The sequence below is a fragment of the Chiroxiphia lanceolata genome, chromosome 10, assembly GCF_009829145.1.
Source record: "Chiroxiphia lanceolata isolate bChiLan1 chromosome 10, bChiLan1.pri, whole genome shotgun sequence".
NCBI lineage: Eukaryota > Metazoa > Chordata > Aves > Passeriformes > Pipridae > Chiroxiphia > Chiroxiphia lanceolata.
This window is the reverse complement of record NC_045646.1, coordinates 7,387,034-7,414,422: the sequence shown is the minus strand read 5'-3', so window position 1 is coordinate 7,414,422 and position 27,389 is coordinate 7,387,034. Positions and strand designations below refer to the sequence as shown.

Here is a 27,389-nt window from a genome sequence, read left to right as displayed (position 1 = left end):
CCAGGCTCATGCAAGGAAATAATATTCCATCTGGGAGATAAAAGAATGAATTTTGCTTAATATTTCTCTGACACAGCTGGTTGAATCTGACTACAGTCTCCTTTCCCTGGCACTGAATAAAACTCAGAAAAACTCTCAACTGATGCTTCTTAAAAAAAGGGGCTGCTTTAAAGAGCTATTTTTCATCCCTGTAGTCATGAGGACTAAAATCAAAATACAATCATGCTATGTGTTCTTCCATTTTTACTTCTCCATACAGCTGCAGCAAAAGATCTCTTCGCTTATGACTTTTTCAGCTTCTCACATTTTTATTCCATCTAATCCTCACATGCCATAATCCCCTCTGCAGCAACACTGCAGAACATCACACTTGGAGAATATGCAGACAAGGATACAACTATAGCTTTTTTTCCTCTCTCAAGATCGTGAGGCATTTTACAATTGAGCATCTCAGCAGCTCCGTGAAGATGAGCGTTCATTAGACTGTTTCAGCAACATTTTGTTCAATAAGGAAAAAGAGCAGTTCCCATGTATAATTAAAAAACCCCAAACACACTGTTACAAGCAGACTTTTCTGAATTTAAAAACTCATTACCCTGTTTTTGTTTCTTTGTTACAGAAGTTTGAACCATTTGCCCTAGCAAATGTAGCAGAACTAAAAACTGCTTCTAATACTGTTTCTCCAGACTCTGTTGTTTCAAAATAATACCATTCTTCTATCATAAGTCTACTATAACACAAATTAAAAAAAAATATTTTCACAAAACATAAAACAGGAAAAGAAGAGCAGATAAAACAGGTATGGGCTTTCTCTGAATGGAGTGTGTGATGTTCCCACCAACCCCAAGATCCACAGACTTACAGGATTTCCTTTCATATCACCCTCTCAAACGTTTGCACTAGAAGCACAAACCCACTTGGTAACAGATACACACTGTTAGCCTCATGCACAACAGATACCTCCATGTCAGAACATGCCACAGACCTGCTCCATCAGGAGTGATGGTTCCCAACTTCACTGCCAGGGGATAACCCGTCTCCTTGTAGTGCTCCATGGCGTGCCCGTTGCCCCCACTGCCATCGAAGAACCACTTCCCACACAGCACAGACCCATCTGTCAGGTTCAGCCACAGATTCTCCCGCAGGTCACACTTTGAGCATTTCCAACCACTGCAAGAGGAAACAGGAAGAAACAATAGAAATATGTAAGGCAGGAACCAGTTCTGTGTTTCCCATTATGGCAGGTCAAACCAACCCACACACCCAGCCCAGAGTCATGCAAGGGAATTGTGGGCCAAGTTCCTGGCTTTGGTTCAGTTACCTGGACTGGATTTGAGAGCCTACAAGGAACAAACCTTATCACCCTCACCTGGGGGGAATCCTAACACCATTGTCTAACTGTACAAGTGTTTTGGCGTGTTTAGATGCCTGTAGCTCTTCTTCCCAGGAGTCAGGTTCCTGCTTCCTGTAGGGTGATTTTGCACTGAGGAGTGCATCACAAGCTATCGTCACCTGGAAGACAAATGTATGTCAATCAAAACCTAACATGGTTCAGTGACTGGACAGAACTTGGCATTCAGCCTATTGCTAACCACACAGAGAACTGGTTATCAGTAAGACTATTTATACACTCAAATATGCATCTAATCTTTTAGAGTGCTGTTATTATTTTAGCAGGAGAGTAAGCACATGTACAATGTGATCTTTCCCAGGACAAGCTGGCACCATAAGGAAAGGAATACAGGAGGTAAAGGAAATCCAAGAAATAAAGACAACTTATAAAAATGACTGACACTCTATCATAGCTGGTTAAGAAAGATCTTTATGTCCAAACAAGCACCACACATAAGAAAACAAAGCATCATCTCAGTAAAAACAGAAACAGACAATTCCTATGGCCACTTTCACACACTCACTGACCAGTGCTGGTAACTCTTCTATGTTGGGTAATGAGATTTCATAGTGATCAGGAAATATAACAAGTTTTGCTTCATCTTCATATTCGAAGTCCTCACTGTTGAGATCACTGTTTGTCTCTAGATCTGGAAAACAAGATGGGGAATGTTAGGACACTGTCCCGTGATCAAGGTTCCGAAATTGTGGCAGGGGTACCCCTATAAGCACTGCTTGCCTGGCATCAGCCTGAATGTTGACACTGTCAGTACTTTCTTCTGGCTAGAAATGTTTGTGAAATCCTGGTCCAAACTGAAATCTGACCATCCTGCATGAAGACGTACTGAGGACCAAAACTTCCACTTACTGTCATCCCCAGTCACAGACACGGTTGATTTGTCTCCTCTCCAAGCACTGCCCTGTTGCAGACATCACATTCTGCAAAGCAGATAACAGAATTCTGCTCATTTTGGACAAAAATCAGGGTGTGCCTTTTACCCAGGATCTTGAAATGCTCTACAATATGGAGACCAGGGCACACTACACATGCCCAAATTGCAGAGCACAACTAAAAAGAACACCCCATATTTTCCAGATCACAGACCTGGCTGAAACGTGCTATGGCTCCCATCCATCTTGAACCTGTGTCCTTTCCTGCCATGAAGATGTCCCTGTCTGGAAGTATTCCTGCATCTTATCCACAGTCTCAAATAGCTACAGCAAGTACAGTTACACTAACATCCCTCTCGACTCCTTAGCCACTGTAACTATTAGTTTAAAAAGCATGCATTAACTACTAAAGCTTTCTTTTGAAGATCAAGTCTTTCACAGTGTTTGTGTACATTCTTCCACTGTAAGAATTATTTTTTTGCTTAAATATGAGCTTTGATCATGCAACATCAGTTACAATGCTTGTCCAGAAATATATGGACCCAGAGAAAAGCCTGGAGGGAACTAAATAGATAGTGTTTGCACCTCCATCTTCATGAAAAAGTATAATTATTAGTTAACATAATTATCTCATAGTGACAAGACTGAGTTAAAATCTTGCTCAGTTCTTTCCAGGACAAATGAAAAAGTTTAGACCAAACACGTACACATTGTGTCAGACATTTCACAAAATTCAATTGCAAGAATATGCCAGGCAACAATGGGATCTTCTGGATCCTTCTCCCATCTGGAGATGCGGGATCTACTGTATTCTGATGTATCAGACAGTCACCGACAGAATAAAGCTCAACCAAAAATGAGACACATTAGCGGTAGCCAAAGCTGGCTCTTATTTTCATTCCAAGAACATGCATATGCTTGATGAGTCCTTCAATACTAAATGAGCACTGGCAGCAACCACTGCACCCCTGGGAATGCCTGAAATCTCAACTGTATGTTTGAGAGAGGTGAGAATGACAGAAGCCAGACACAGAAAATTAAGCTCTCTATTTACCCAGAGGGCAGTAACAGACTGAACAACCCTAATGATAAAACGAGTATCAAAAGATATTTTAACTTGACCTCTTGAGAGGAACATCGATTCTTGGCTCACCTGCTGCACCAGCCAGTCCTGAAGGGTGACAACATCCCCTGTCAATGACTTCCAGCAACATGACCTCCCTCTCTCTCAGCAGCAACCAACAAAAGCCCCTTCTCATCAGCTCAATATAGACACAAAAGCAAGAACTTTCTGTCATGCTGAAAGCATGACATTTATACAGAAAATATTAATTCATTACTAATTCCCCAAATCACACTATTTTCATAATGAGCCCTTCTCCTACTGAAGCATAATAGATATGACCAGAAATCTCACTTTACTCCAGGCTTCTTTCCCAGGTTGTATTAGAGCCCTGTGTCTGATAAACAAGCCAATCTCCACAGATGCAATCTGTAACTGCTCTTTTGCTCTATGAAGCGAAGAAAATTAGTATCTCCAAGCCCATGATACACATGGTAACACGTCACGGAGAATTGTCACATAATGCCCAGATATTTGGTGGTGGCCAGTATAGCAAAACTAAAAGTACTGACCATCTCCTAAACAGGGCAGAGGATAAAAACTCAGTGCGTGTTCAGCCAGGCTTGGAGGCAGCAAATGCCTCTTCCAGGGCTGCAGTCACACACTGTCTCAGCCACCAGAGGGAACCTGGCGCCAGCTCAATGCTGGGATCTGTGGACATGTGTAGTACCCGCCGGTATCTTCATTTCCTTGAGATACTGACACTGAGTTTATATTATTTACAATCTGCTGTATAGAAACAGCAATGGCACTCTTGCCTGTGTTCAAAATTCAGGCACGCACTGCAGCTCATCTCACGACAGCCAGGGAGCAGAGACTTTACTGCTGCTGACCTGACCTGCATTTGAACCAGTGATCCAGGGATGAAAGACTGAGTATCCTATTAGCAATCATCTGCTGCCACCTAAGGACTTCGCATGCTTGGGAACATCAGCCTTCTGCGTGCAATGGGTAGGGAAAGGAAGTTCCTTTTTACCTTCTCAGGCTTCATACCATTCACGTTAACAGAAAAGCAGAAAAGTGTCCCATCAGCATGGAACTCTGGATATCTGACACTCCAGTTTGGCAGCATCACATGCCTTGTTTTAAAGAAGGAGACATACAGCTTCATAACAGTCCCAGGAAACACAATGAGGATTTAACTGGCTTTTGAAGGTGACCATGTAAAGCTGGTACACTTCCACCCACACACTTACTCCCTCTGTCTAGGAATTAAAAGGGACTGCCAGTGACTTCTGGTAATTATCAGTCTGAAGAGTTTCTCAGGGTCCAGACCCCACTACATGAGAGTGGAAAGGACTTCTAAGGTCACTGACTGAAATCTCTTGATACAGCAGATGACCATATAAGCTAATCCCTTTGGCTGACTGTCAGAGAGACCCCTAAAGGATTTTAGTTGGAAACCCCCAAATCACTACTCATATTTTTAAATCTTAGTTGTTAAGTTCAGTAGAAATTTCTACCTGCATTATATTTTCTGTGCCTGTGCAAGGGCCAACATGGCTGAGAAAGAATGAGGACAGATGTAATAAAAACAGATGCCTGTTACTTTGGAAGGCAATGGAGCCCACACTAAATGAGGGTAGAGGTTTACCCTGAAGCCATTGGGCATCACGTGCAGTCTGCAGGCAGTTTCAAACTAGTGCAGAATTTGAGAGAGGAATAAGAGTAACAACTATAGGAAAGAGGAGCAGCATGCAATCTACTTGCAAATGGAGCATATTTGATCAAAAATTACTCTCAAGGCACTGAAAAACATGAAGTTTCAAGAACTATACTTCATCCAAAGCCGTTTCTTGGACAAAGATGTTCTTCCAAGATGCAGTGTGAGATCTCGGGGCAAAAAAAAAAGCTTTACTCGGTTCTAGGACTTAGCCACAAGAGAACCAATCAGTCTGGAATCTTTTCAAAGAGTGACAGCTTGATGGTCATTGTCCACACGCCATTATTTCCCTTCTAGTGGACTAACAGTCCCAGTTAAACATTGCAGTCACTAAAACAAAGTATCCATAGGTCATAAATGTTGTGTTGGGAGGCCAGGACGACAGGCAAAGCAAAGTAACAGACATGTTAAAACAGAGGCTCAACTGACGTTATTTTGGGCAAGTGGTCAGTAGAGTAAATTTACTCCACCTCAGAGGCATCACTTAGTGACGGTGAGAAAAGCATTGCAGCTGAGCTGACTGAAAACAGCAGCTGGAAGACAGAGTACTGTAATGTAAACCAACCCAGCAGAGGGGAAGAAAAGGAGTGGATGTGCCCAGATCAGATTTAGACAAGTTACCAACTGACTGCACTAATAATAGTGGCATGAGGAGACTCCAGACAGGACCCCCAAACAGGATTTCCTGCGCAAATGGATGTGTCTGTGTGTGTGTGAAAGGGAATACAAACATGAAAATTGAGTGAGGATGTCAACTAGCGAGTCTACAACTAATTTTGAAACCCGAGAAAGACATCTTGGGAATCTGGGCTTGATCCTGTTCTCAATGAAAGCAATGAACAAATTTGCATGGACTTGGAAGTGGAGGTTTGAGTCTTCAATCCAAATAATTTCTTCCTGAAGCCTCTAAATAATAGTGAATTGCAGCAGCAGCACTTTGCAAAATATAAGCTTTTCAGTTCATTTATCTTCGGGCACATTCGAAACCCTGACCTCATCAGATGAACTATAAAAAAGAAAAAATTTTTAAAAAAAAATCACTTTACAGTCATAACATTTTCCTTTCCAGAAAAAAGAAAAGTAAAACTTCCTACTAGGATCATTTGGATGATTCACTACTTATAAAATAGCATTCAAATTGCTTGCTACATCTCCAAAGCATTAGAAGGCTGTTCTTATTGCTAGGTTAGACATCACCCCTTGTATTTCTGGCACAGACACGTGTTAAACAAGCAAAACTAAATCACCAAAATTCAAATTCTCAACTATTTTGATAGCGGTATTAGCCTGTGTTAATCTAGCTTAATTTTCACAGTTTTAACTAAACCAGCAAACCATTAAGACTCAATTAGTGTAAGGTATCTGCTCACCATTCTATACTTAATTCAAGCTTAGATGGCAAAGCCAGAAAGCAACAGGGTCACTCTTGGTCTAATCAGTTCCACTACCACTGCTGGGGAGTATGCACAACTTTAGTGGGCTAAACTGTCAAAATATTGTCAGGAAATGCCCAAATTCTCCTACATCACAGCTTTTCACTCATAGGTATATACTCTACATGTGCTTACTTACATAAATATGAATTGAAACCACTCATGGTAAAAGTTCTCTTCAGAAGCTCACCAAACAAAAACATCCTCACTGAAAACAGGGTTCTGCTCCTGGCCTGGGAGAACCAAGTGAGGCTGTGGGCAGATCCAGCACAGCCACTCTTAGGAATGGTCTTTACACTTACAAACAGTAGCCATGAGTGCATTCCCTGCCATTGGCAGGCAGGTGCCATCCAGGAAAAATCTCAGCAAGTTTACAAGTTCTCCCAAACTCTCCAAGTGGAAGTTTTGTCTTCCTTTCTGAGACCTTCTGAGACCAGCTGTGTGTCACAGACACTGCTCCTCACTGACACTCTTCTCTCCAGCACCCCCACAGATCTGCTGACAGAGCTGTTCATCTGAGGACTTCAAAACACTTTTAATTGATGGTCTAAGTTAGCCCTGACTTTGCTCAAAACAGAGCTCCAACAACTTGCTGACTGGTAGATAATGTTTTGGTAACTGATCTGGGAGAGGACATCTGTTTACAGACAAGTTTTATGACAGCCACTGTGCCAGCTCTGTTTAGCCCAGGGTCCAGGCTTGGCATGGACCACAAGATGTCAGGAAGTGGGTACCAGAACAAGGCAAAAATGTGGTGATTGCTCCCTCAATGCATACCTCCTAGCTTCTAGATATCTACCTGAGGTGGATAGGGCGTGTGTGTGGGTTTGTTTTCTGGTTGGTTTTGGAGAAAGAGAAGCGGGGGAAGATACTGTGTGCAGATGTAGTTTCTCTATTCAAAAGAGAGGTTCACTTCCTATTTATAAAGCAAAATTACAGAGAACAAAATATAAAATGTTGATCTACTGATGTTCCACTTGACCCTTTCACAACCAAGCTGACATTTTAGAGAACCATTCACCCCACCTCTCTCTCAGAACCACCTCTCTGAACAGCGACAAGTAACTTCGACCTCATCCCTGTGCACACACAGTTAAAGAACTTTGTTTTCTTTGCATTTTTCAACATTTACTTCATCTGTTGTTTCATTACTCAGCAACACACTAAAAGTCACTTCTAGATTTAGTCTCTTAGATAATTTTAAATCAACCAGCAAACTCCATTTCCTCATCTTTCAATCCCTTTCCAGACCATTTATGATCACATTAATTCTTTATAATTAGGACATTATGAAGGACTCCGCTGATAATTCCTGGGAGTAACAAGTCCAGGGGGACTCTGCTGGTAACTCTAAGGTAAGAACTGTGCCTCCAATCCCTTCAGTACAAGAATCTTCCCTCTTATTTCATACCCCTTTTGACCAAGAGCTTGTATGGAAGATCGTAGTACATCCTGTTAATTGAGGTTTTCTCATTCACACATAAGTCAATGAATATGTATGGGGACTATTACACATAGTTCCAGAGTATTCTGGACTTTGAATAAAAACTTCACTTCAGAAAATCCACAATGGTTCTGTTCTGTTGTATTTATACCACTCTCTATGGGCTAATATGAAAATTAAATTTAGAGATTATACTTTTCCTGGTCCCATCATGTCTTCCTTTTCCTAAACTGGCATCATATTTACCATAGAGTGGCTGGGTTAAACAGAAGGTTGCAGCTACTTCTAATCTGAGAGGCATATGAAGTCATGGGGAGCTACTACCTCGTCCCATAAATTAATTTATTTCCATTTTACAGACTGGATCTAAAACTTAGTTTTATACAGCCACAGATATTGACAAGCACAAAATACCTCCAAACTTGCTCACCTAGATAACAATGCAGTGAGGATACTATTCCATGCATCCTGACAGTCTGCTTTAAATATCACCCCAAATCCCCTGAAAGGTTGCACAGCCTGAGCTGAAGTTATCATGTCCACACTGTCCAGCAACACCTAAACCAGCCAGGTTAAAGGCAGTCCATACATTTCAATAAACAACGCTGTTATGCTTCCTGATTACACAGAACACTCACAGCCAACACCCTCCAGCCTTCTCCAAAAGAAAACCAAACCAAAACGTGCCCCAAACCTAAGGTAGTGCACGTGCACAAACACTTTCCTATGAACCTTCTCGTGTTTTGGGAAAGATAAATCTTCCAGCTGACTGACCCAACCAGTCTGTGTTTCTATTGCATTTACTAGATAGCAGCAGTGCTAGAAAGTAATCAGAACACCCAAAAGATGTTTTCCTAATACTAAGGAGATTGAAAAGGGTTTAGTATCTTTAATAGTTTTACATCAAAGAGGATTACAACAAGCAATGTAACAAATGCCCAAACTGGATTGACTTTGTACACAAAGCTTAAATCTCTGGGCCTTCAGGGAATTATTCAAAGACACCTAGAAACACAGGAATGTTAGACTGACCCCCTGATCATTGTCTGGTTTTTGTCTGACAGGGTGAGCCCCAGATGGCAGGTAACACACCTGGGCTGGTAGCAGCCAGTTTGGTGTAAATCTCTGCCACAGGACAAGTTAACCATGAGCCAGCAACGTGCCCTTGTGTCCTCTAAGAAGTCAAAGGGGAAGGCCAGTCCTGGGGGGCATTAAGAAGAGTGTGGCCAGCAGGTGCTGGGAGATCATCCTCCCCCTCTACTCTGCCCTGGTGAGGCAGCACCTGGAGTAATGTGTCCAGTTCTGGGCTTCCCAGTCCAAGAAAGACAAGGAACTACTGGAGAGGGTCCACTGGAGGGTTACAAAGATGATTAGGGGGGTGAAGCATCTCTTTTATGAGTAAAAGAGGAGAGGGCTAGACCTGTTCAGCTTGAAAAAGAGACTGAGAGGGGATCTTATCAATGCATACAATTATCTTAATGTCAAGAGGATGGGGCCAGATTGTCTTCAGTGGTACCCAGTGACAGGACAAGGCACAACAGGTACAAACTGAAATATAGGAAGTTCCATCTGAATATGAGAAAAAACTTTACTTTGAGGGTGACAAAGCACTGGAACGGGCTGCCCAGAGAGGCTGTGGAGTGTCCTTCTCTGGAGATATTAAAAACATCCCTGGACTGGATCATGTGCAAGCTGCTCTAGCAGGGGATTGAACTAGATGATCTATAGAGGTCCCTTCCAACCTCAACCTTTCTGTGACAGGTGCCCAAGGACCCAATGAGAAAGACAGAATTAAAACAACCTGTTCAGATGAGAAGTCCAGCAGCTCTGAACCAATGAAATAGATGCTGGATTAAGAGACAAGATGCCAAATTTTGCTAACCACCTCTGCTGCTGTCACATGCAAAATCATCAAATCAGCTGACCTCTCTGTGTTTTTTGTTTCCTCAGCTATGAACAAGTAGAGCAGTAATGCTTTGTTCTTTACTTTAAGCATGGCCAGTAAAATCTGCTGAGCCAAAGAAGTGGATACAAAGCATTTGGATGCATGGAAGTACTATCTCCAGGATCAGAGCAGAGAGTTGATACCATTTTACTCCCAGTCATCAGGGACTGCAGTAGAACAACTGGCCAGATGAGATAAATTTTCAAAAGTGCATTAGATTCCAGAAGTACTGGATTAAATGGTGATAGTTCCATGTGCTAAATCCACCCAGTGAAACCGCACTGCCTTCAGAAGTTCCCTGGGACTTGAAGCACTTGGAACTGCTGCACCAGATCTACTTAGTGGGAACAAAATGCTCATGTGCAAGGATGGAATTTGAGGACTTCAACATGGTACATCAGAGACTATGCCAGTACCCTGTGTGCTGGCACAGCCCAGCAACAGGAGCCTCCTCCAAACATATGCAGAAGATCAGCAAGAATAGATGCTGACCACACTTTTGTACTTCATGTTTACATTTATATTGCTAAGACTGTACAACCATTGCTGCATTGCAGCCAGCTTTGTTTCTGAACCAATTCTTTTATAAGCGTTCAGTGACAATCATTATTTTCAATGTAGACTGGCAGTAAATGGCATTTAGACCAGCATCTGTGATGTAAGTCTTTTCCTACAAAAGAAGTTTAATTTCTTTATGACTCATCTTCAGACCTTTTTCTTCCTTAGTCCTTGTAAGACTTACTCCAGACATTAACAAAAACAATTTAATCGATCACAATCTGCAGAGGCCTCTTAGGGACACATTCCACAGATCAAAGCAATTCCAAAAGAAGGTCATGCTATTGTTTCCCTTTAGCCATAAGAGCTGGCAATTGTAAAGAAAACATTTAACCTCTGCATTACCTGAAGAAAAATTCACTACTCACTATACAGAGAGAATAAATAATACATGAATTGGAGAAATACCACAAATGGTAGGAGAAGAGAGAATATAGGCTTTGCATCATGTTCTTCTCATCCATATTTATGAGGCCCTCAGGTTTTCTGGGTAGTCTGAATAAATGGATTTTGGATGATATGCACACGGTAAGAAAACTGCTTTCCATGAAGCAAGGGGATATAGATGTGGATGTAGCAGAATTAGAGATGCTTGTACAGTTCTATTCATTACAGGAGAGACCATAACATCACTTAAGAACATTTACCTGTGTAACAATTTTAAAATGGCAACAAACCTTCCTATGACCAGCTGCTGAGCAGAACTGTGCCACACTGAGGCCCTGATATATCTAAACATTAAGTATAGATAAACATTTTAATAAAAGGGTGCTTTGCGGAAATCACAAAGAGAGAGAATGGACAGAATCAGTCAAAAAATGTTATCAGAGACTAGGCTGTTTGAGAATAGCTGAGGGCCTATTTCAGGTTAAAGTGTTTCATGTATATATACATACATCTCTCAATATGCACCAAAATTGCTAAGAATTACTTATTTGTCTGGACAAACTTTAAAAACGAGTACCAGAAGTTAAAAACCAAACAACAGAAAAAAAAAAAACCACAAGGAGCCCCAAAGGCAGACACAATGGTGGACAGAACCCAAGTACACAGAGAGACAGGGTCAGAAAAGGACTGTGTGGAAGCAGCTGCTCGCAATACCTAAAAATAGCTTAGCATTCCTCCTTTTTGGTAAAGCTCCACCAGATGCTCCTGGTACCTTCTGGAAAGAGAGAAAGAAACAATTAAAAATCCATCAAGTAAGGCAACAGTAAATCAGCAATAACCCCACCCCATCACCATTTCTGACACACATCTGTCTGCTCACGGTCCTTCTATCAAATCACAGTCCTTGATGAGCAAGAATTTAAATTCTCTTCATTCACATCAGGCACTGGGACTCAGCTCATCATTGCCCACCACTCTCATGGACTGAGGAAGCTCCACCTGAATCCTTCACTCTTGTCTCTGGAGTAATTAAGCAGAGGGTGTCTCATGGTCAGACTGCTGTCCTGTCACCAACACAGTGACATCCAGCACCTCTCAAACCTCTCACCAACAGTATTTCCTAATGATTGAAGCTGAATTACAGGGAGAAGAAAAGGCTATTATGCACATAACAGACTCAACCCTTCATAACCAATTCCAGTAGGACCACTTCAATGTAATGCATTAGTTCACTTAATTTTCTTCTTCCCAGAAAAAAATGCTCTTTTCATCAGGATCCATGTCTGCTTCCATCAAGATGAATCCAAAATACCACCATGTTTTCTTTATGAATGGAGGAAACTTGATAACACCCAAGCAATTGTTTATTGGGATTTTATTGTATTTTTTTAATTCAAGCTCCACAGCAGAGAACAGCAACTTCCAAGTGAGATTCAGTTTCAACCACTACTTTTCCAGTTCAGTATACTTCAAACTACTATGGAAAACAGTAGTAGCTGAGGAAATGTCAAAGTTAATGCACTTGCTTCTTACGCTGTTTATTAAATGGTACCATTAAATAAATCAAATTACATCAAATAAGCCTCTGTGGCTATGTGATGCCAACATGATGCATTATGCAGTGTGTAATATTAGTGTAACTGGCAGGGTTGTCAGGCAACTTTTTTTTTTTTTTTTAATAATAATACTGGGATACAACAGGTGGAGAGAAACCAGCCAAGAACCTGTCAGCCTAGGGAAGGTTCATGTTCACCTCTGCTCCTTCACAGGCAAAAGGGTCACATATTTTGGGTGGTTCCCTTCACCATGTAAATAAAGCTTTGGCCTGAGCAAATTGCTTGAATCATCAGTGAGGTCTTATACATCATAGGAAAATTTTCCATTCTTAGAAAGAGCAGATGCCAACAAACGCCCCTTGGCTGCATTTAAGAACAGAATCCATTATCCACATATAAAAGCTCTAGGGAAAAGGAGTCAGGGTTGCAACTGCAGCATTTAAAATAAAAATAAAAAAATCCTTCAATCGAGTGAAAATAACAGGCAGAACATTTCTTTCCTTAATACTACTGGAATTTAACAAGTGGAAAGGAAGTAGCCAGGAATCCAAATCTCTTTTAAAAGAGTAGCAGCAAGAAACAACAGTTACAAATACATTATGAATAAATTAAACATACCCCAAGGATTGTTGTTTGCAATACTAGGAAGCTCCAACTGAATTCTTATGTCATCAAGTAGGGTATTGTGAAAGTCATTAAGACTAGAGATTTCAAAGAGAAAGAATTCACATGGAGTGTTCATATTTAATTTAGGCTGGAAATTATTTCAGTTTGATTTTCCAAACTGCCAAACACATCGGAATTTGCATACTGAAAAGCCCACAACCTGACAGTTTTACCTTGTTTCTCCACCTGTCAGAAATCACTGAAAACATTCCCCACTCACAAAACCACTTTGGTTTCTAACAGATGTAACACACCCAGTGAATGGGAGGGCACAGGAGGCATAAGCAGTGGCATTAAATTCCATTTGTGATGCTTCTTGGACAAGGTGACAGCACAGCCTGTTCTGCATTCCCTTGAACTGCACCAGTGTCCATTTTTTATAACACTGCCATCCCTGAATAACATCCAGGAAGCCATCACTGTAGGAACCTTCATGCTTCTCTCCCAGTGTTTTCAACAGGGCTGAGGTATCACTACAGCACCAAGATAAAGCTGTGCCTGGAACTGAATAGTACTCAGTCAGCTGTATTCAAGCCATAGACTACAGGAAAGTGGCTTACTGAGAAATTCTGAAAACTGAAATTCTGCGGGGAAAAAAAAATGAATTTTCTTTATTTAGCTAAGAATTTTACCAGAGGGTGCTCCACAACTTGCATCTTGTGCACATTTCTGATGATTCAGCAGCTGCCTCTGTTGCTGATCTGCCACTGGTAGATACCCCAGCTCTACTTAAGCCAACAGGCTGAAGATGTGACCTTATTTTCTAATTGAACTGTGACAAGATTCCCAACTGATACTTATTCCAAACATCTTCGGAAGCAAACTGGGATTTCTGCAGCAATGCAGTGCATTCTACAAGGATTATGCCAAGGGAACCACAGGCAAGAATAGCAGCCTCACCAAAAGAGTCTTAACATACCATATCCAATGCCTTTGGCTTTACTGTATCCCACACCATCAAAATCTTGGCTTAAAAAACCCAAACCACAATGCAGCATGTGCCAGACACTTCATAAAACCGCTCCAGTGAAGGCCTGATGTTGCTCAAAGGAAAGGATAGCACTTAAGAAGCAAACAGCCATGGTAAAAAAAAATCCACAGCTAATATATGAGGAATCCTGGCTATGAGCCCTATCAGATGATGCAATCTTCACCTGCACTGTATAGTCAAACCCTGTTTCCTAGCACATGACCCAGAGCACCAGTGCATTGCCACCTTCAAACACAGAGCCAGCCCCTCTGCCACATCATGATTCACAAGGAGAAAAACAGGAACCACTGAACTAGTTCAACAGAAGGGGTACGCAACACCAAACAAATGCTGGGATATTTTTCTCCATTTTGGAGTTCTTCAGCCTAATCTTTATCAGGAAAGGAATTTTTGAGGCCTAATTTTAATCCCAGTTTGCCCTAACATACTGGAAGGAAATTATGTAGTAGGAAAGCTGACAGGATTTCTGCCCACCTGTCTCTAGATAGCATCTTTCAGAAGTGTTAAAGTCAGTCAGAACAACTGTTGCTAAAACTAGACTAGGCTGTCCAAAAACTCAGTTAACAGTGTGAAGTAAAATGTTGGTACCACCCTTACAAGGAAATGCAATTCTTAAGTATAACAAACATTATTAACAATCTCAACCTGGAAGATCTCCCTGTTATTCTAATAAAATACGAACAGTCATCTACTGGAAATAAGATAAATGGTCTGGGCACTTTAGGTAACTCAGGGCCTTCATCACCCAGGGGAAACATTGCTGTAGAATGAGAAACAAATATTCTAACCCACTCCAAGCAGCTATTTTAAGCCCTCTAACTTGCCAATAGAGGTAGAGCTTATGGGAGAGTGACCATAAGCAAACTCAGGGCTTTCCATATAGCTCAGGTCAGAAGTCATTAACAGTCCTTTAAAGATGTCAGACAAACCACACACAAACAGATGCCATGAAGCAAAGGTTTTAAGTTGCTGTTGATATGCAGTGATAGTATGGAAGAACAGAGAACACCAAGTTTGTATGTACCCACCCATGTGTGTGGGGTAGACTAAAGGAGGAGCAGCGTGTTGTCTCTAGAATCCAGCATTAACTCAAGCTAAACTTAAGATCCCAGACCAGGTCAGGATTTAGCTGTACAGGAGTTTTAAGATGAAAAGAAGTCCTGTCACCCTGAGATGAAACATCATACAAAAAGTAGATCTTTTAAGAAAGAAGCTTCCAGTCAGATCTGAACCAAACCCAGTAATTCTAGACTTCAAAGGTAGGTTTCAGAAAAGTATTTAGCTACCTACAGTATGAATATAATATGCAGACAATATGTATGTGATATGCAGAAACAAGCAGTGAAAAAGATCAGTGGAAGTCAGGAACAAGCTGCCTTTAAGATCTGACACTGTAGGGCTTTTGATTCATATCAGAACTGAAGTTATAGGATTGGCTGGGATCCAAACACCTGAATTTGACATCCAGCCCCAAATCTGAACGTGTTCATTTCTGCCATTCAGGATTTGGTCTGTGTCTGAAATGCATCACCCAAAGGAGCACAAGAGACCAAGAACTGCTGGGTAGTTAGCTCGGAAGCCACAAGTCTCACCTCTATCACATGGCGTTTCAGATGCAAATACACACACTGTCCTGTTTTCCGGTAATGCCTCTCAATGTGTTCCCTTCCAAATCCCAGATATGTGTTCATGCACACATAGAGACCTCCTTCTGAATCCTAAAAGGAATGACACAAACAGTTACAACATAGAAGGAACTGAACAGGACAGAAAGGACTCAGTATGCACTAAAAACCCCCAAAGAATTGCAGACCCTTTTCTGCTATCACACAAGGACTTAAAATACGGCTTTTGTAGCACATCATGGTGTTTACATTATCAGTCCTCTAAGACACTTCCACATCATATCACATATCATATCACATCATTCCATAGCCTACAGAAACCCTTTGAAATGGGTTACAACCACAGATTAGTGATTGTCCGAATTGAAGGTCTAGAAGTTAGTCTTGAAAAATTCCACTTGAGTGTCAAATCCACAGAGATTTGTAGGCACAGAAATTTGTAAAGCATAGAAATAATGAAGCACAGACATTTGTCTGAAATGGTAGAACTTTTTTTTGCTATTTGATTGCAAAAATATCATTCCAAATCAGAAGAACAGCAGAGGCGATGGTCCAGGGATTCAGGCTGTCTGAGGAAAACAGATCTCGAGTGACCTCACAGCTTTTAAAACTGGCTAACAAAAAATTGGCAAGTGTTTTGTGTACAGGGATTCTCTCCATGCATGCAACTAGAGAGCATGAACACAAGGGCACTACAAAGGAAATATAAAGATATATACTCCTGGTACTGATCACAAATGTTGACATTTCAGTAACATAATCTGGCAGAAGTCCCACAGCTTTTTGTTCTCCCAAAAGCTGAGTGTTGATGCTAGCTGTTACCAGGGCCTCTCTCAGTTTTAACACCACTCCAAGACCTCTTCTGTATCAGGCTGCCAGGAGAACTTTCAGTCATCTGCTCATTGGTGTTGGATCAATTTTTTCAAGCCCTCTAACATGCATTGTTTTGAATAGGTGGTGCATAACAAAGATTGAGCCTTTCAGAAGCTCTGTGACCTTCCTTCTATTGTGAGCATGTTTGTACTGTTGGACAGTACAGAACATCTCATATTAAATTCCCCAAAGAACAATACGAACTAAACTCATCCATGGGCACCTTAGAAGGAAATTTTTTTTAAAAAATTATATAAGTAAGGATAATTATCTCCAGAAAAAAGTCATGTTAGATGCAGACAAGTATATAAATATGTATTGAAAATTGTTACAGCAACAACTACTTGGACAGGATACCATCTGATCGTGCCACACAAGTTTAAACCAAGCTTGAATGTGACACTCTAAACCCAGATAATTCTCCCCAGCCTGCTTCAAAGACTGGAACTGAGTATTTCTGTAGGACTTGAAGGAATCCAAACTTCCAGCTTACCTACACCACCCATACCTGTAAGCTACTCTTTCAAACATGTTCCTTTCTATCAATACAACTAAAGCCAGAACTGAAGAACTGCCTCAGACTACAATAAATACTGGTATTTCCAAAGCATCCAGCAGAGCCATGAAGCTGAGGAGCAAAACATGAAGAAAGACCAGAGAATGATGTTGCACCCCAAGACCTTAGAAAATACTCATTTCTTCCACTTTTCTTAATGGGAACCAACACATACAAACTTCAGCTTTTCAGATTTAACTGAGAGGTGAACATGTAATGAACTACAGAGCTGTTGCTTTACCTACTTCTAAAGGTCAAGAATTGCCTCGAGCATTCCAGAATTAAAATATGCAATCTGAAGCAAGGGTTTAGCCCATCTGCCATTCACACTTAACATACACCATGAAGTCGTTATTCCATATCACAATGATTACATTTGCAGATGAAACTATTTAGCCATCTCATTTCTGATCCACATAACCCCCGACATTCTACATAAAAAAACCCCCACAGCTATTTTTAATTTGAATTAAAAATATTCACAGCCTTGAGAACAGGGCTGATAGCTACAATTGCGCTCAAAAGTAATAAAGTTGTTAAAAGTAAACTCCAAATCTGGTATTCAAAATATTGCCCAAATACAATTGTATTTAAAATGTATTACCTTTATTTTAATTTCCGCTACTCTTTCACAGATTTATCTACCTTAAGGCCCACTATACTTTTGCTGTCTGCTCTTCTATCCTGTATTCCAAATCCTTTTGCATTATCTCCTCTAAGAAAGCCATGGATGCATCCTCTACAAGAGGATACTATAGGTACCCAGTCTAAATAAAAATATATAGTGTTGTCACTCTAGGGTCTCAGGAACTTTGTTTAAAGTTTTGTTTTCTCGGAGACCAGTCTCTCTTTTTCTGGAGGGAATCCAAGAGACCACTGAACCTTTTCTGAGAAGTAGCCTGTGACAATCTGACACTTTGAATATATGAGCTAAATGTAGAGTCTGAGTAAGCTGGTTGTGGTTACTAACAAAACAGTGATTTCTACTGGAGAACACAGGCAGTGTTCTCTCACACAACATAGAAAGAAGTGGACAGACTGTCCAAAAGCCTAAAAGGTCACAGCAAAACAGGGGCCCGTGTGAAAAAGGCACCTCTGTAGACGGCTGTACAAAGGATTAGGCTGCCGTTTGCTGCTCCAAAAAAACTCAACTCAGATCTAAGACAAACTTTGTGCTGATTAATTTAACCCTACTGAACACACAACCAGTTCTGGAAGGAATGATATTTTACACAGGCTGTGGCATGTAAATCTTTGTATTTGACATTCATTTTAAATACGCATGAAATTTTATGCTGGAGGAAGGCAGCATATCTAAAGTACTGAAGACACTATTTTAAACCAGAAAAATATAAATTGTCCTGACAGACAAACCCAGGAACTTCAGCTGGATATTCTTCCCCCCTCACTCTTGCTTGAGCATGAAGTGGACACGCAGTGTGAAGTTTAGGATAAAGTACAAACATTGCCTTCCCTTATTACTCCAATCTAAAGACACTGTTGGGGCTGAAGCTTGTACGTGCTCAGCCCTTCATCGCTACCCAGAAGGGCACTCATGAGCAGGCCAGTCTTCTCCCCTTCTAAGCAGAAGGAAAAGTGATTGCTCTTCGCTTTATTTCTTCCTGTTCTTTGCTGCTAAGATGGTCACAGTATTTTATTGAGAGAGAGGGAGACACACAGTCCACACCAGAGAGAAAAGTATTTAAAAAAAAAAAAAAAAGCTGCTCTTATTTATTTAGATAACAATTCATGTTTTAAGGAGGGACAGAGATAGAGAATCCACAGGGAAAGAGAGCAAAAATGCACCAGTTATTCCCTCTCAGGCCTCAAAAACAGAGCAAGGAAGCTGATGGGTGAGAGGTCTGGAAACACAAATGCCAGTCCATGAGGACACAGAGATCACCCTGTCACTTCACACTGCTCATGGCACCAGGCACTAACAGCTTGCAAATGCTACTAAACTGATCAGGATTTGAACTAATGACCTCTTATTCCATTACCAACGCCCCCAAATCATTTAGACCCCTCAGGGAAATCTAGCATTTAGCAATTTCAGCTCCTGAGGTGGCTCAGACAACAATGAATTTATAAAAACACAAAGGCTGTGGTGATCTACTAACACAGCAAACAGTTACAGACTTGGGCACAGTGTCTGCTACACAGTGTTTGCTTTAGATCCTCTAGAACAATGGCAAAACTTGCTAAGATATGTATCAGAGTAATGGTGACAAAAGGAAAGAAGAAAATGAATAATAAGAAAAACTGGGCATCTGGTAAAGAGGAGGAGAGGGAGAAGCAACAGAATCAAAAACAGGAATGGAACAACACAGATGTACAGAAACAATGATGTGAAAATATATACAAACAGTGAAGAGGAGCCATGTACTACTGGAACTGGTGGAAGATGAGAGATATGGGAAAAGAAGAGCTGGGCGGGGCAGAGAAAGAAAGGACAAATGATCTAGGAGAAGGAAATCTATTACAGAGCTTCTAATAATGGACTGTTAGCTTCAAGTGCAAAAGAAATCATTTCCCTGCCCTTCCTTTACAAAAGCACTGAACAGCCTGAATATTCTCCTATGAGCAGATTATTTCATAGCTGCTTAACAAAGATATCTGGTATCTCTGTTGTAGAGTCTAGATGGGCACACGATCAAGGCCAATCCAATACAGCACTTAAAATGTTCCTGGGAAGAAAAAGGCTGCGTGGGGCAGTCAGTCACTAAAGTGAAACCAAACCACCATTCCAAGAGGTGGATTGACTATTCATTCACATGTGTAAGTCACAGGAGAACTCCAGAGCAGGACATAGATAATTCTGGAACAGTATCCTGGACAAGCCACAGTCACTTCACGATAAGTGAGCAAATACAATGGCAAAAACTAATGCTAGGTCAGGAGCACTTCTAAGCTGCAATTAGGAATACAGAAGTTCCACCCATCAATCATCACTGTTTGGAAGATCACAGATTATCCAGGTTGCAGATTGTGAGGGCCACTGACAGAGGTGTCTCAGACCCACCACGGCTGCCTGCTGAGCTCAAGCCCAGTACTGTAGCTCAAGGAGCACCACCTGTAACGCTTCCATTGCAGCTTAGATTTAGGGAGCTTGATGGTTTTGGTTTTTGCAGAGCCCTGGCTCCATGGTTCTGTTGGTCACAAAGACAGTGCTGTGCTTCCAGAACAGAAAATCTGGGAAGAAGCATTGAGAGGAAAACTTATGGTTCCATAGCAGAGCTCCAGCATTGTCCATTCATCTGCATCTCTGCATTTATCATCTGATACTCCAGGTACCTTACAGTCAAAGTCTCTCTTCTATCCAAAATAATCCAGTCCATCATCACTCCAGATAACAGCATTGTCAGTCACACTTACAGAGGAAAAAGCTAGTAAGATCCAAATTTAAATCAATCCTGAGGAAAAGCACAATGCAAATACACATTGTTTGCTCTCCAAAGCAGCATTCCATCAAGAGAAACAAGATACCAGCCTACCCCTCACAGACAATGGCCACAGTGACCTGATTTTCTTCAAGGAATATTGACCAAAGGAACAGCCAGATAGGAGCTGCTTATTTCTAGAAAGTTTTACATGCCCATTACACACTCCAGACTCTCAAGGATTTCAGTCTCAACTGTACTGTATAACAAATGGCAGAGCATCAGCACAGTTTAGCCTTTGGGAATTGTCCCAACATAACCATTACAGAGTTCCTGAGCCACAAAAATGAAGTCAGCAAGATTCACAAAGGAAGCTGTTGTCAGCAGCAAGGTTTTCCAGCGGAGTAAAGCCAAGCTTTCAGCTGCTCAAACAAACACAGTCCTGCTCTCTACAAAACCAGACTGCTTGGTCCTGTCCCCATGTGGGACTCGGGGTTGTAACCAGTGCCCTTCATGGGGAAGGTTTCAGAGCACATCCATGTACAACTTCCACAGCTATACACATAAGCCTTTCTTACACTCCCATTTGTATCCCTTTTCCAGCTGTTGCCTCTCCCTCAGATGGGTCTGATCTAACATGACCAGAGGTCTTTGAAACCAGGATCCCATTAAAAGGTGGGATTTCCACAGATGAGTACTACACTTCTATAGAAATAATAGTAAGACAAAAGGTTACATAATTTACCTCCTGCATTCTACTGAACACAAAGTCAGGCTCATCCATCAAAAGAGGAAGAGAAGTCACAGTGGACACAATAGGAGAGAAGAAACCTACATCACAGTGGCAGAGACAGGGAAAAAGTCACCAGCAGGGAGGACTGCACCTCAAATCTGAAAAATTAGAGGTACAGGACTTCATCAGCCAAATTGCAGGGAAGCAGTTGGCTCCCAGAGCTGCTGGGCCACTCACTGGAGGAAGCAACAATCAACACTAGGCCAGGCTTGTGTTTCATCAGCAGCCTGCCTTCCCTCCTCAATTCCTGTATAAAAGAACAGCTAACTGGAGTAAGAGTCCCCATCACAGAAACACAGTTTTCCTAGAAGACACCAAAAAAATCTATAGAAAAATAATTTAAATTTAAGTCATAAAAAGGCATATTTTCTCATCTTATGAGACAAGCAAACTAAAAAGTGTCACTAGGGCTCTTGAGTGCACAGAAATTTGCCTCCTGTTTCTGCCAACTTTCCTGGGAACCAACCCTACTATGATCTGTTGAAAGTAGGCCAAATCTAAGGACATGAATTCCTCATCTGTTTAGTGGTATTTCTAACAATACCACCTTTCTGAAAAGAGCACCATACTACAGTTAATCCATGTGGAAAAAATACACTGAATATCCACTTGTACCTCTCCTAGCTCACACTTCTGAACTCTCCCAACTAATGACTGTCACTCTAGCACAAAGGTGCCATTGTTCTCAGATCTTCACCCAAGGAATTAAGATTTTAAACTCATGGAAAGGGAACATTGACCAATTCTGAGAACACAGAAGCTGCCTACATCCACTGGAACATGGATCTTCAGTGACACTGTACTACTCAAATCCAGACAACAAGACAACTGACAGGGTGACAAACAGGGCTGCAAAAGCCAGGTCTTGCTTTGCACAGTTGGAAGTAGAAGATGGAGCTATTCACACCCAGCACCTCATTTTCCTTGGCACCCCCTGACAGGAACAGCTCTGATTTTGACCTTTCCACTTTGCTTGGTCCTTTCAAAATTGCTGCTGAATCTTTCATCATCATCATCATCACCATACTTTGTACCCTAATACTCACAGGTTTGATGGTTTTCAGTGTATTTTAAAGATCACAGCACATCCTTACATGAAAAGTAATAATACACAATTAGTATGGCTAAAGAAACTTGAGTATAGAATTGCTACATTACTGGGTATGTCACTGTAACACATACAAACACTCTGAAAATTCTCTTCTTTGGAGAAGAAGAAAGGGGGATAAGGGAAAAAAAAATAAACTACTGAAATTAGATCTTGCACTGGGAAAAAAAGTGACAGAACAAAACATTTTGCATTGAGCTGACTCCAAACAGAGACGTGGTAAAGTTAAACTGTAATGAGGAGCATATTTTAAATGGCAAAATGAGAAGATGTGAGGAAATACTGAGAAATATTGTTACAGAAGAAAACACCTCCTCCATCAAAAATGCAATCTGGGATTTTAGCATGGCCAACAAAATCAAGAGCATGTTTTTTAACACTGATCATCTGCTTTAACATTATAACAAAGCTAACAAACAAACAGTGTATCTTTTTCAAAAAGAGGCAGTAACCTCAACAGGAAGAGGTTCACTCAGGTGGTAACCTAAGAAAATAAGTCACAAAAACAACCTAATACAAAACATAAACATCTCCCTTTAGCCAAGCACCAGCCTGTCTGTATCCCTTCACTTTCCTTCTGAATGGAAAACTGTAAAAACACAGCTTTGCTGTTTTCCATTTGTAAATGACAGCGTTTTACCCTTGAAAGCACACATTACATTTGCCCCTTAGAAACGCGGTCCCAGAAACAATATCCAGGTATCTCTTAGATTATAGGGAATTAAAAATAAAATCTGCGACAAGCCTTTTGCTCAGCTAAGGTGAGGAGTGGTATGGGCTGAAAAGCCGTGGGAAACAATAAAAACTGGCACTACTTTTATTTTTATTTTTGCTGGTACTGCATATGTTCAGCCAAGCCTTTTGCCCAGTGAATGCCCATAACACAATTTAAATGAAAAGTTTTTACATTGGAGGGCAGCATTTTCCAAAATTTGAAATCTCTTTCCAACAAAGTCAAAAGGATGAAATATTACTGAGTATTGGGAAAAAAACAAAACAAAACAAAGAAATCACTCATGCTGATTTCAACTCCTGCTTTTATCCCCAGTTTCTGTTAAGTTCTGCTCAAATGTTTTATGCTTTGTTCAAATATATAAAATGCTTTTGCTGTGCTTACTTGAGGTTTGTTGGAGGGGTGGTGATTGATTGGTTTTTAATCTGTGACAGTATTTAATATCCCTTCCTACTTGTTAACAGAAATTTTTTATAAACCATAACTTCGAAGAAGTCTGAAAGTGTTACTAAAAACATCAACCATGTGCTCGCCCAAGCAAAAATTTGAAGGAAAGATTGTGGTATATTGATTTTCCCCCGCCAAAACCTTCTTAAGTATATAATGCAATTATCGCCTCTGCGGTAGGGTCTGATTTGGCAGTTCTAATCAGCCGCCTCCAGTACAGTCAGGGCTGCTGGGTGACACTTGAGATCTGAAGAGTGTGGGTAAAAATAACCTCTGTTCAACAAGACATGATGAACACCAGACAGCTGAGTCACCTTTAAAACCAAGTTTGATTTTCTGTATTAGAAGGATTTATCAAAGAGAGAGGGAATTATTGAAAAGAAGCAGATAAAGGATTCCAAAAATCCATCTGAAATGTATCTTCCATTTAATATTCTGTAATGTAAACCCTGAGCTTCCTTTTGATTGCTGCCATTGGCATTAACATCAATATGTACTGCTGATCACCTTTGGGAAAACTCAGCTTCATGTGGAGAAGCAACTTTTATTAAAACTTCAGCTCAGTTTAAAAAAAGTGTAATTTCTAAGCACCTGTTCCTCACAAAGCATTGCCTATTTACAAAGACTTCCAGTATTACCAGTGAAGTTAAAAATGAGTCAGGCCCCAAACCTGCCACTGAACACATGCAATTTGCAGAGCTGGTGGATGATTTGCAAGACATCATAAAAACAACACCACAGAAAGTTTGCTGCACACGAAGCATTCATCTAACAGCAAACTAACCAAGCTAGTGGGGAAACACTGCAAGTTCATTGAAGTTCAGTGACGTAACTGAAACCGTGGGGGAGAAAGTGTTTCAGGGGAACTTTCGCATCGATTTTCAGGATGAGCCTTTATGTTGGAAGCTTTCTCTGAAGATTTTGAAGAGAATGAGCACCGAGGCAGCAGGAAAGCAAAACTGTTGGCATCTGCTCGCCAAAATAAACCAAGAAGGCCAGCTACTGCCCCTGTTTCATCTACCTCGGTGTGAAAGCAAAAGCAGGGCTCCGCGGGGATGGGCAAACCCGGACAGGCAGATCAGACAGGGAAGTTTCCCCAAAAACCACAAAATCCCCGTGTCCAAGCAACCACTTGAGACTGCCTTGAGGAGGAAGATAAACAAACAAACGCAGGAAGGAGCCGCGCTGCTGCGAAGGAGCCGGGGATGTGCGGGGAGCGCTCCCGCCGCTCCAGCGCAGTGCGGGGCACGGGCCGCGACCCCCGAGCGTGGGGGGAGGCACCTGGAGGGCGAGGGGGGCCACGGCAGGTGGAGGAAGGGATCGGGGGGATTTTGAAGCCACAGGGAGAGGAAGCGGCCCGGGGATGGGGCTGCCCCGGGAGCGGGGGTGCGGCGGGAAGCGGGAAGGGGCCGCTCGGAGCGGGCGCAGCGGGGAGGGGGCGCGGAGGCAGCCGGGGGTGGTTCGCTGCACTCACGGGCGAGTCGTAGGAGAAGGCACACTCCGTCTTGTAGACCCGGTCCCCTGACTTGGGCACCCGGATCGTGGGCATGTAGGGGACGAGCAGCTCGCCCAGGTCCCCGGCGGCCATCTGCGCATCGCCGCCGCGGAAGAGCGCGGCCCGCTGCATCCTCCTTCCCTCCCTTCTTCCCTCCCTGCCGCCCGCCCGCCCTGCGGAGCCGCTCTGCGCGGGCGATGCAGGCGCAGGGCAGCCGGGCCCGGGGCAGGGCGGCGGCGGGAGCCGGGCCCGAGGGAGGGCAGGGGGAGGGAAGATGCTATTTTTAATCCAATGGCAGCGGGAGCGGCACCAGCTGCGGCGGCGGCACTCGGGGGTCCCGGCGGGGGCGGGCGACGGGCAGGGCGGCGGGGGCGGGATTCCCAGCCCGGTTCCCCGCCGAGGCCCCGCGTTTCACCCTCGAAAACCCTCGTTCCCGTGAGGGAAGGACGGAGACTTCGCCTTCTGGTCTCCCTGTATAGCGCGGAGCAGTTTTCCCTTTGACCGGTAATACTCTACTACAGACTCCTTTATTTTTTAAGCAATTAAATACTATATATATATTGTATTTTTTTTTGTATGAAATAGGTATAGTAAAAAATGCATTGTGTATATTTTAACGCTCAGTCCCTCGCCCACAATTGCCCAGTGCCGCGATGCAGGTGTCCCGTGTGTCCGGTGACTGTCGCGGTCCCACCACGGCCGCGCTGACGGCTCGGATGTCGCAGGGCAAGCGGGGCAGGTCGGTGTGGAGGAACGAGGTGGTGGGATGCAGGGCAGGAATGCCCAGCCTGGGATGCCCTGGGATGCCACTCCTGCGGCAGTGCCAGCAACCAAACCCAGACCTCACGTCTTTAGGGGGACAGTACCTTCAGCTTAAAGTGACCTTTTTTGGGCCATTTGCTGTTTCTCTCTGCTTTTCACTTCAAAAGAATAGTGAGGGGAAGGAGGAGTAGAATGAACTAACTTTGTAGGAAAAAATATTGAAATAACTTTTTTTTCAAGCAATAACTATTGCATGTGCCTGGCAGCAGCACCATTGATGAAATGACAGGCCCATTTAAAATGAAGATGAGTAATGTAGGCGAATAACCTTCCACACATCCACATTATATCCAAGGATTCATCGATCACTTCCAAGCAGGTGATGTGACCTTCACTAGAACCACCTTTTACCTCAAAATTTGAAGTTTCAAAAGGTGGTTCTAGGAAAATCTCAATTAAAAACAGAATGGAAAAATAAGTTCCTATCACAGCAGGCTGTGAGGGTGAGCAGAGCAGTGCACTCTGATCTCAGGAAGTTTTCTAGAAGTGTTGGGAACAACGTGAAACACCGAGGGCAGAATGTGATGTTCATGGAATGATTTTAGACTTACCCGAGAACAGACATTACATCAGACTTGTGAGCGCTTTGGATGCTGGATAAAAAACACTAATACAGGGCCAGACAGATTTATTTTACCTGAGGAGACTTTGTGCTTTTTTAATGGCTTCCCTTATGAATAACTCAGCATTTATAAACAATGAGAGCCACAATAAGACATATGAGCCATCTAACCTGAAAGATTGATTCAAACAAAAAGGACAAGCAAAGCACTGATACAAAATCAATGCCTTTCTAATGTTTGGCCCTGCCAGGAAACAGCAAACGAGGCAGTTTTTGCTTAAAATAGTCCATGCAGTGTCACTTAATGTAAAGAAATTTATCTTTTAAGTTTCAAACCACAAGATGATCAGGGGTTAGTAAAGGGCTTGGGCTTATCTCCTTTAAAAAGTGGGGCTTTTGAATACGGACAATTTAGGGTCACAAACTGTAAGAGGCACTTTCCATCACTCCTGAGATTTAAAACCAGAGCAGTACCATGGCCTGTAGAACCTGAGGAAACACATCCCTCTAGTGGCAAAAGCCTGCCAGGTAAAGGGAAACCCCTCCATACTCCCTATGGAATTGTTAAAAGTGGTGTAGAAAACCAGCTGTACAGTTCTGAAAATGCATGGCAGGTAAGTGTGGAGCTGTCCCAAGTGCAACTTGCCTTATTCACCTTATGTCTTTCTTAATTTGTTCTTGGTTAATGAAGGTTGCATGGCACATTTCCACATGAGTTTTGATATAAACTCTTTCGGTTTGCTTTTTTTAATTCAAATTCATCCCACAAAAGAAGCCTTTGAGTTATCCTAAATGACACCAGAAAGGTTTACCCTTTTCATCTCCAACACTGCTTGCACGAAAAGTGTTGGGAGTATAAAATTTGAAGTTTTCATCTTGAAATTCTGCTGTCAAGACTTGGATTTCAATGTACTAAAAGGTGTGTAATCACAGAGCAGAAGATGGT

The 27,389-nt window shown here is 42.1% G+C and overlaps 1 protein-coding gene across 1 annotated transcript in view; it reads right to left on the bottom strand.

Annotated features, from left to right (window-relative positions):
• USP13 (ubiquitin specific peptidase 13) overlaps positions 1–25,191 on the bottom strand; it is a 52,703-nt gene extending 27,512 nt beyond the window's left edge. The window contains exons 1-6 of the mRNA XM_032697855.1: positions 25,039–25,191; positions 15,642–15,767; positions 11,551–11,611; positions 1,921–2,042; positions 1,370–1,512; positions 986–1,170 (exon numbers count right to left, since the gene is read on the bottom strand). Coding sequence (XP_032553746.1) covers positions 986–1,170; positions 1,370–1,512; positions 1,921–2,042; positions 11,551–11,611; positions 15,642–15,767; positions 25,039–25,191 — 790 coding nt within the window. The remainder of the gene's footprint in view (positions 1–985; positions 1,171–1,369; positions 1,513–1,920; positions 2,043–11,550; positions 11,612–15,641; positions 15,768–25,038) is intronic.
• Between the last annotated feature and the right edge of the window lie 2,198 nt (positions 25,192–27,389).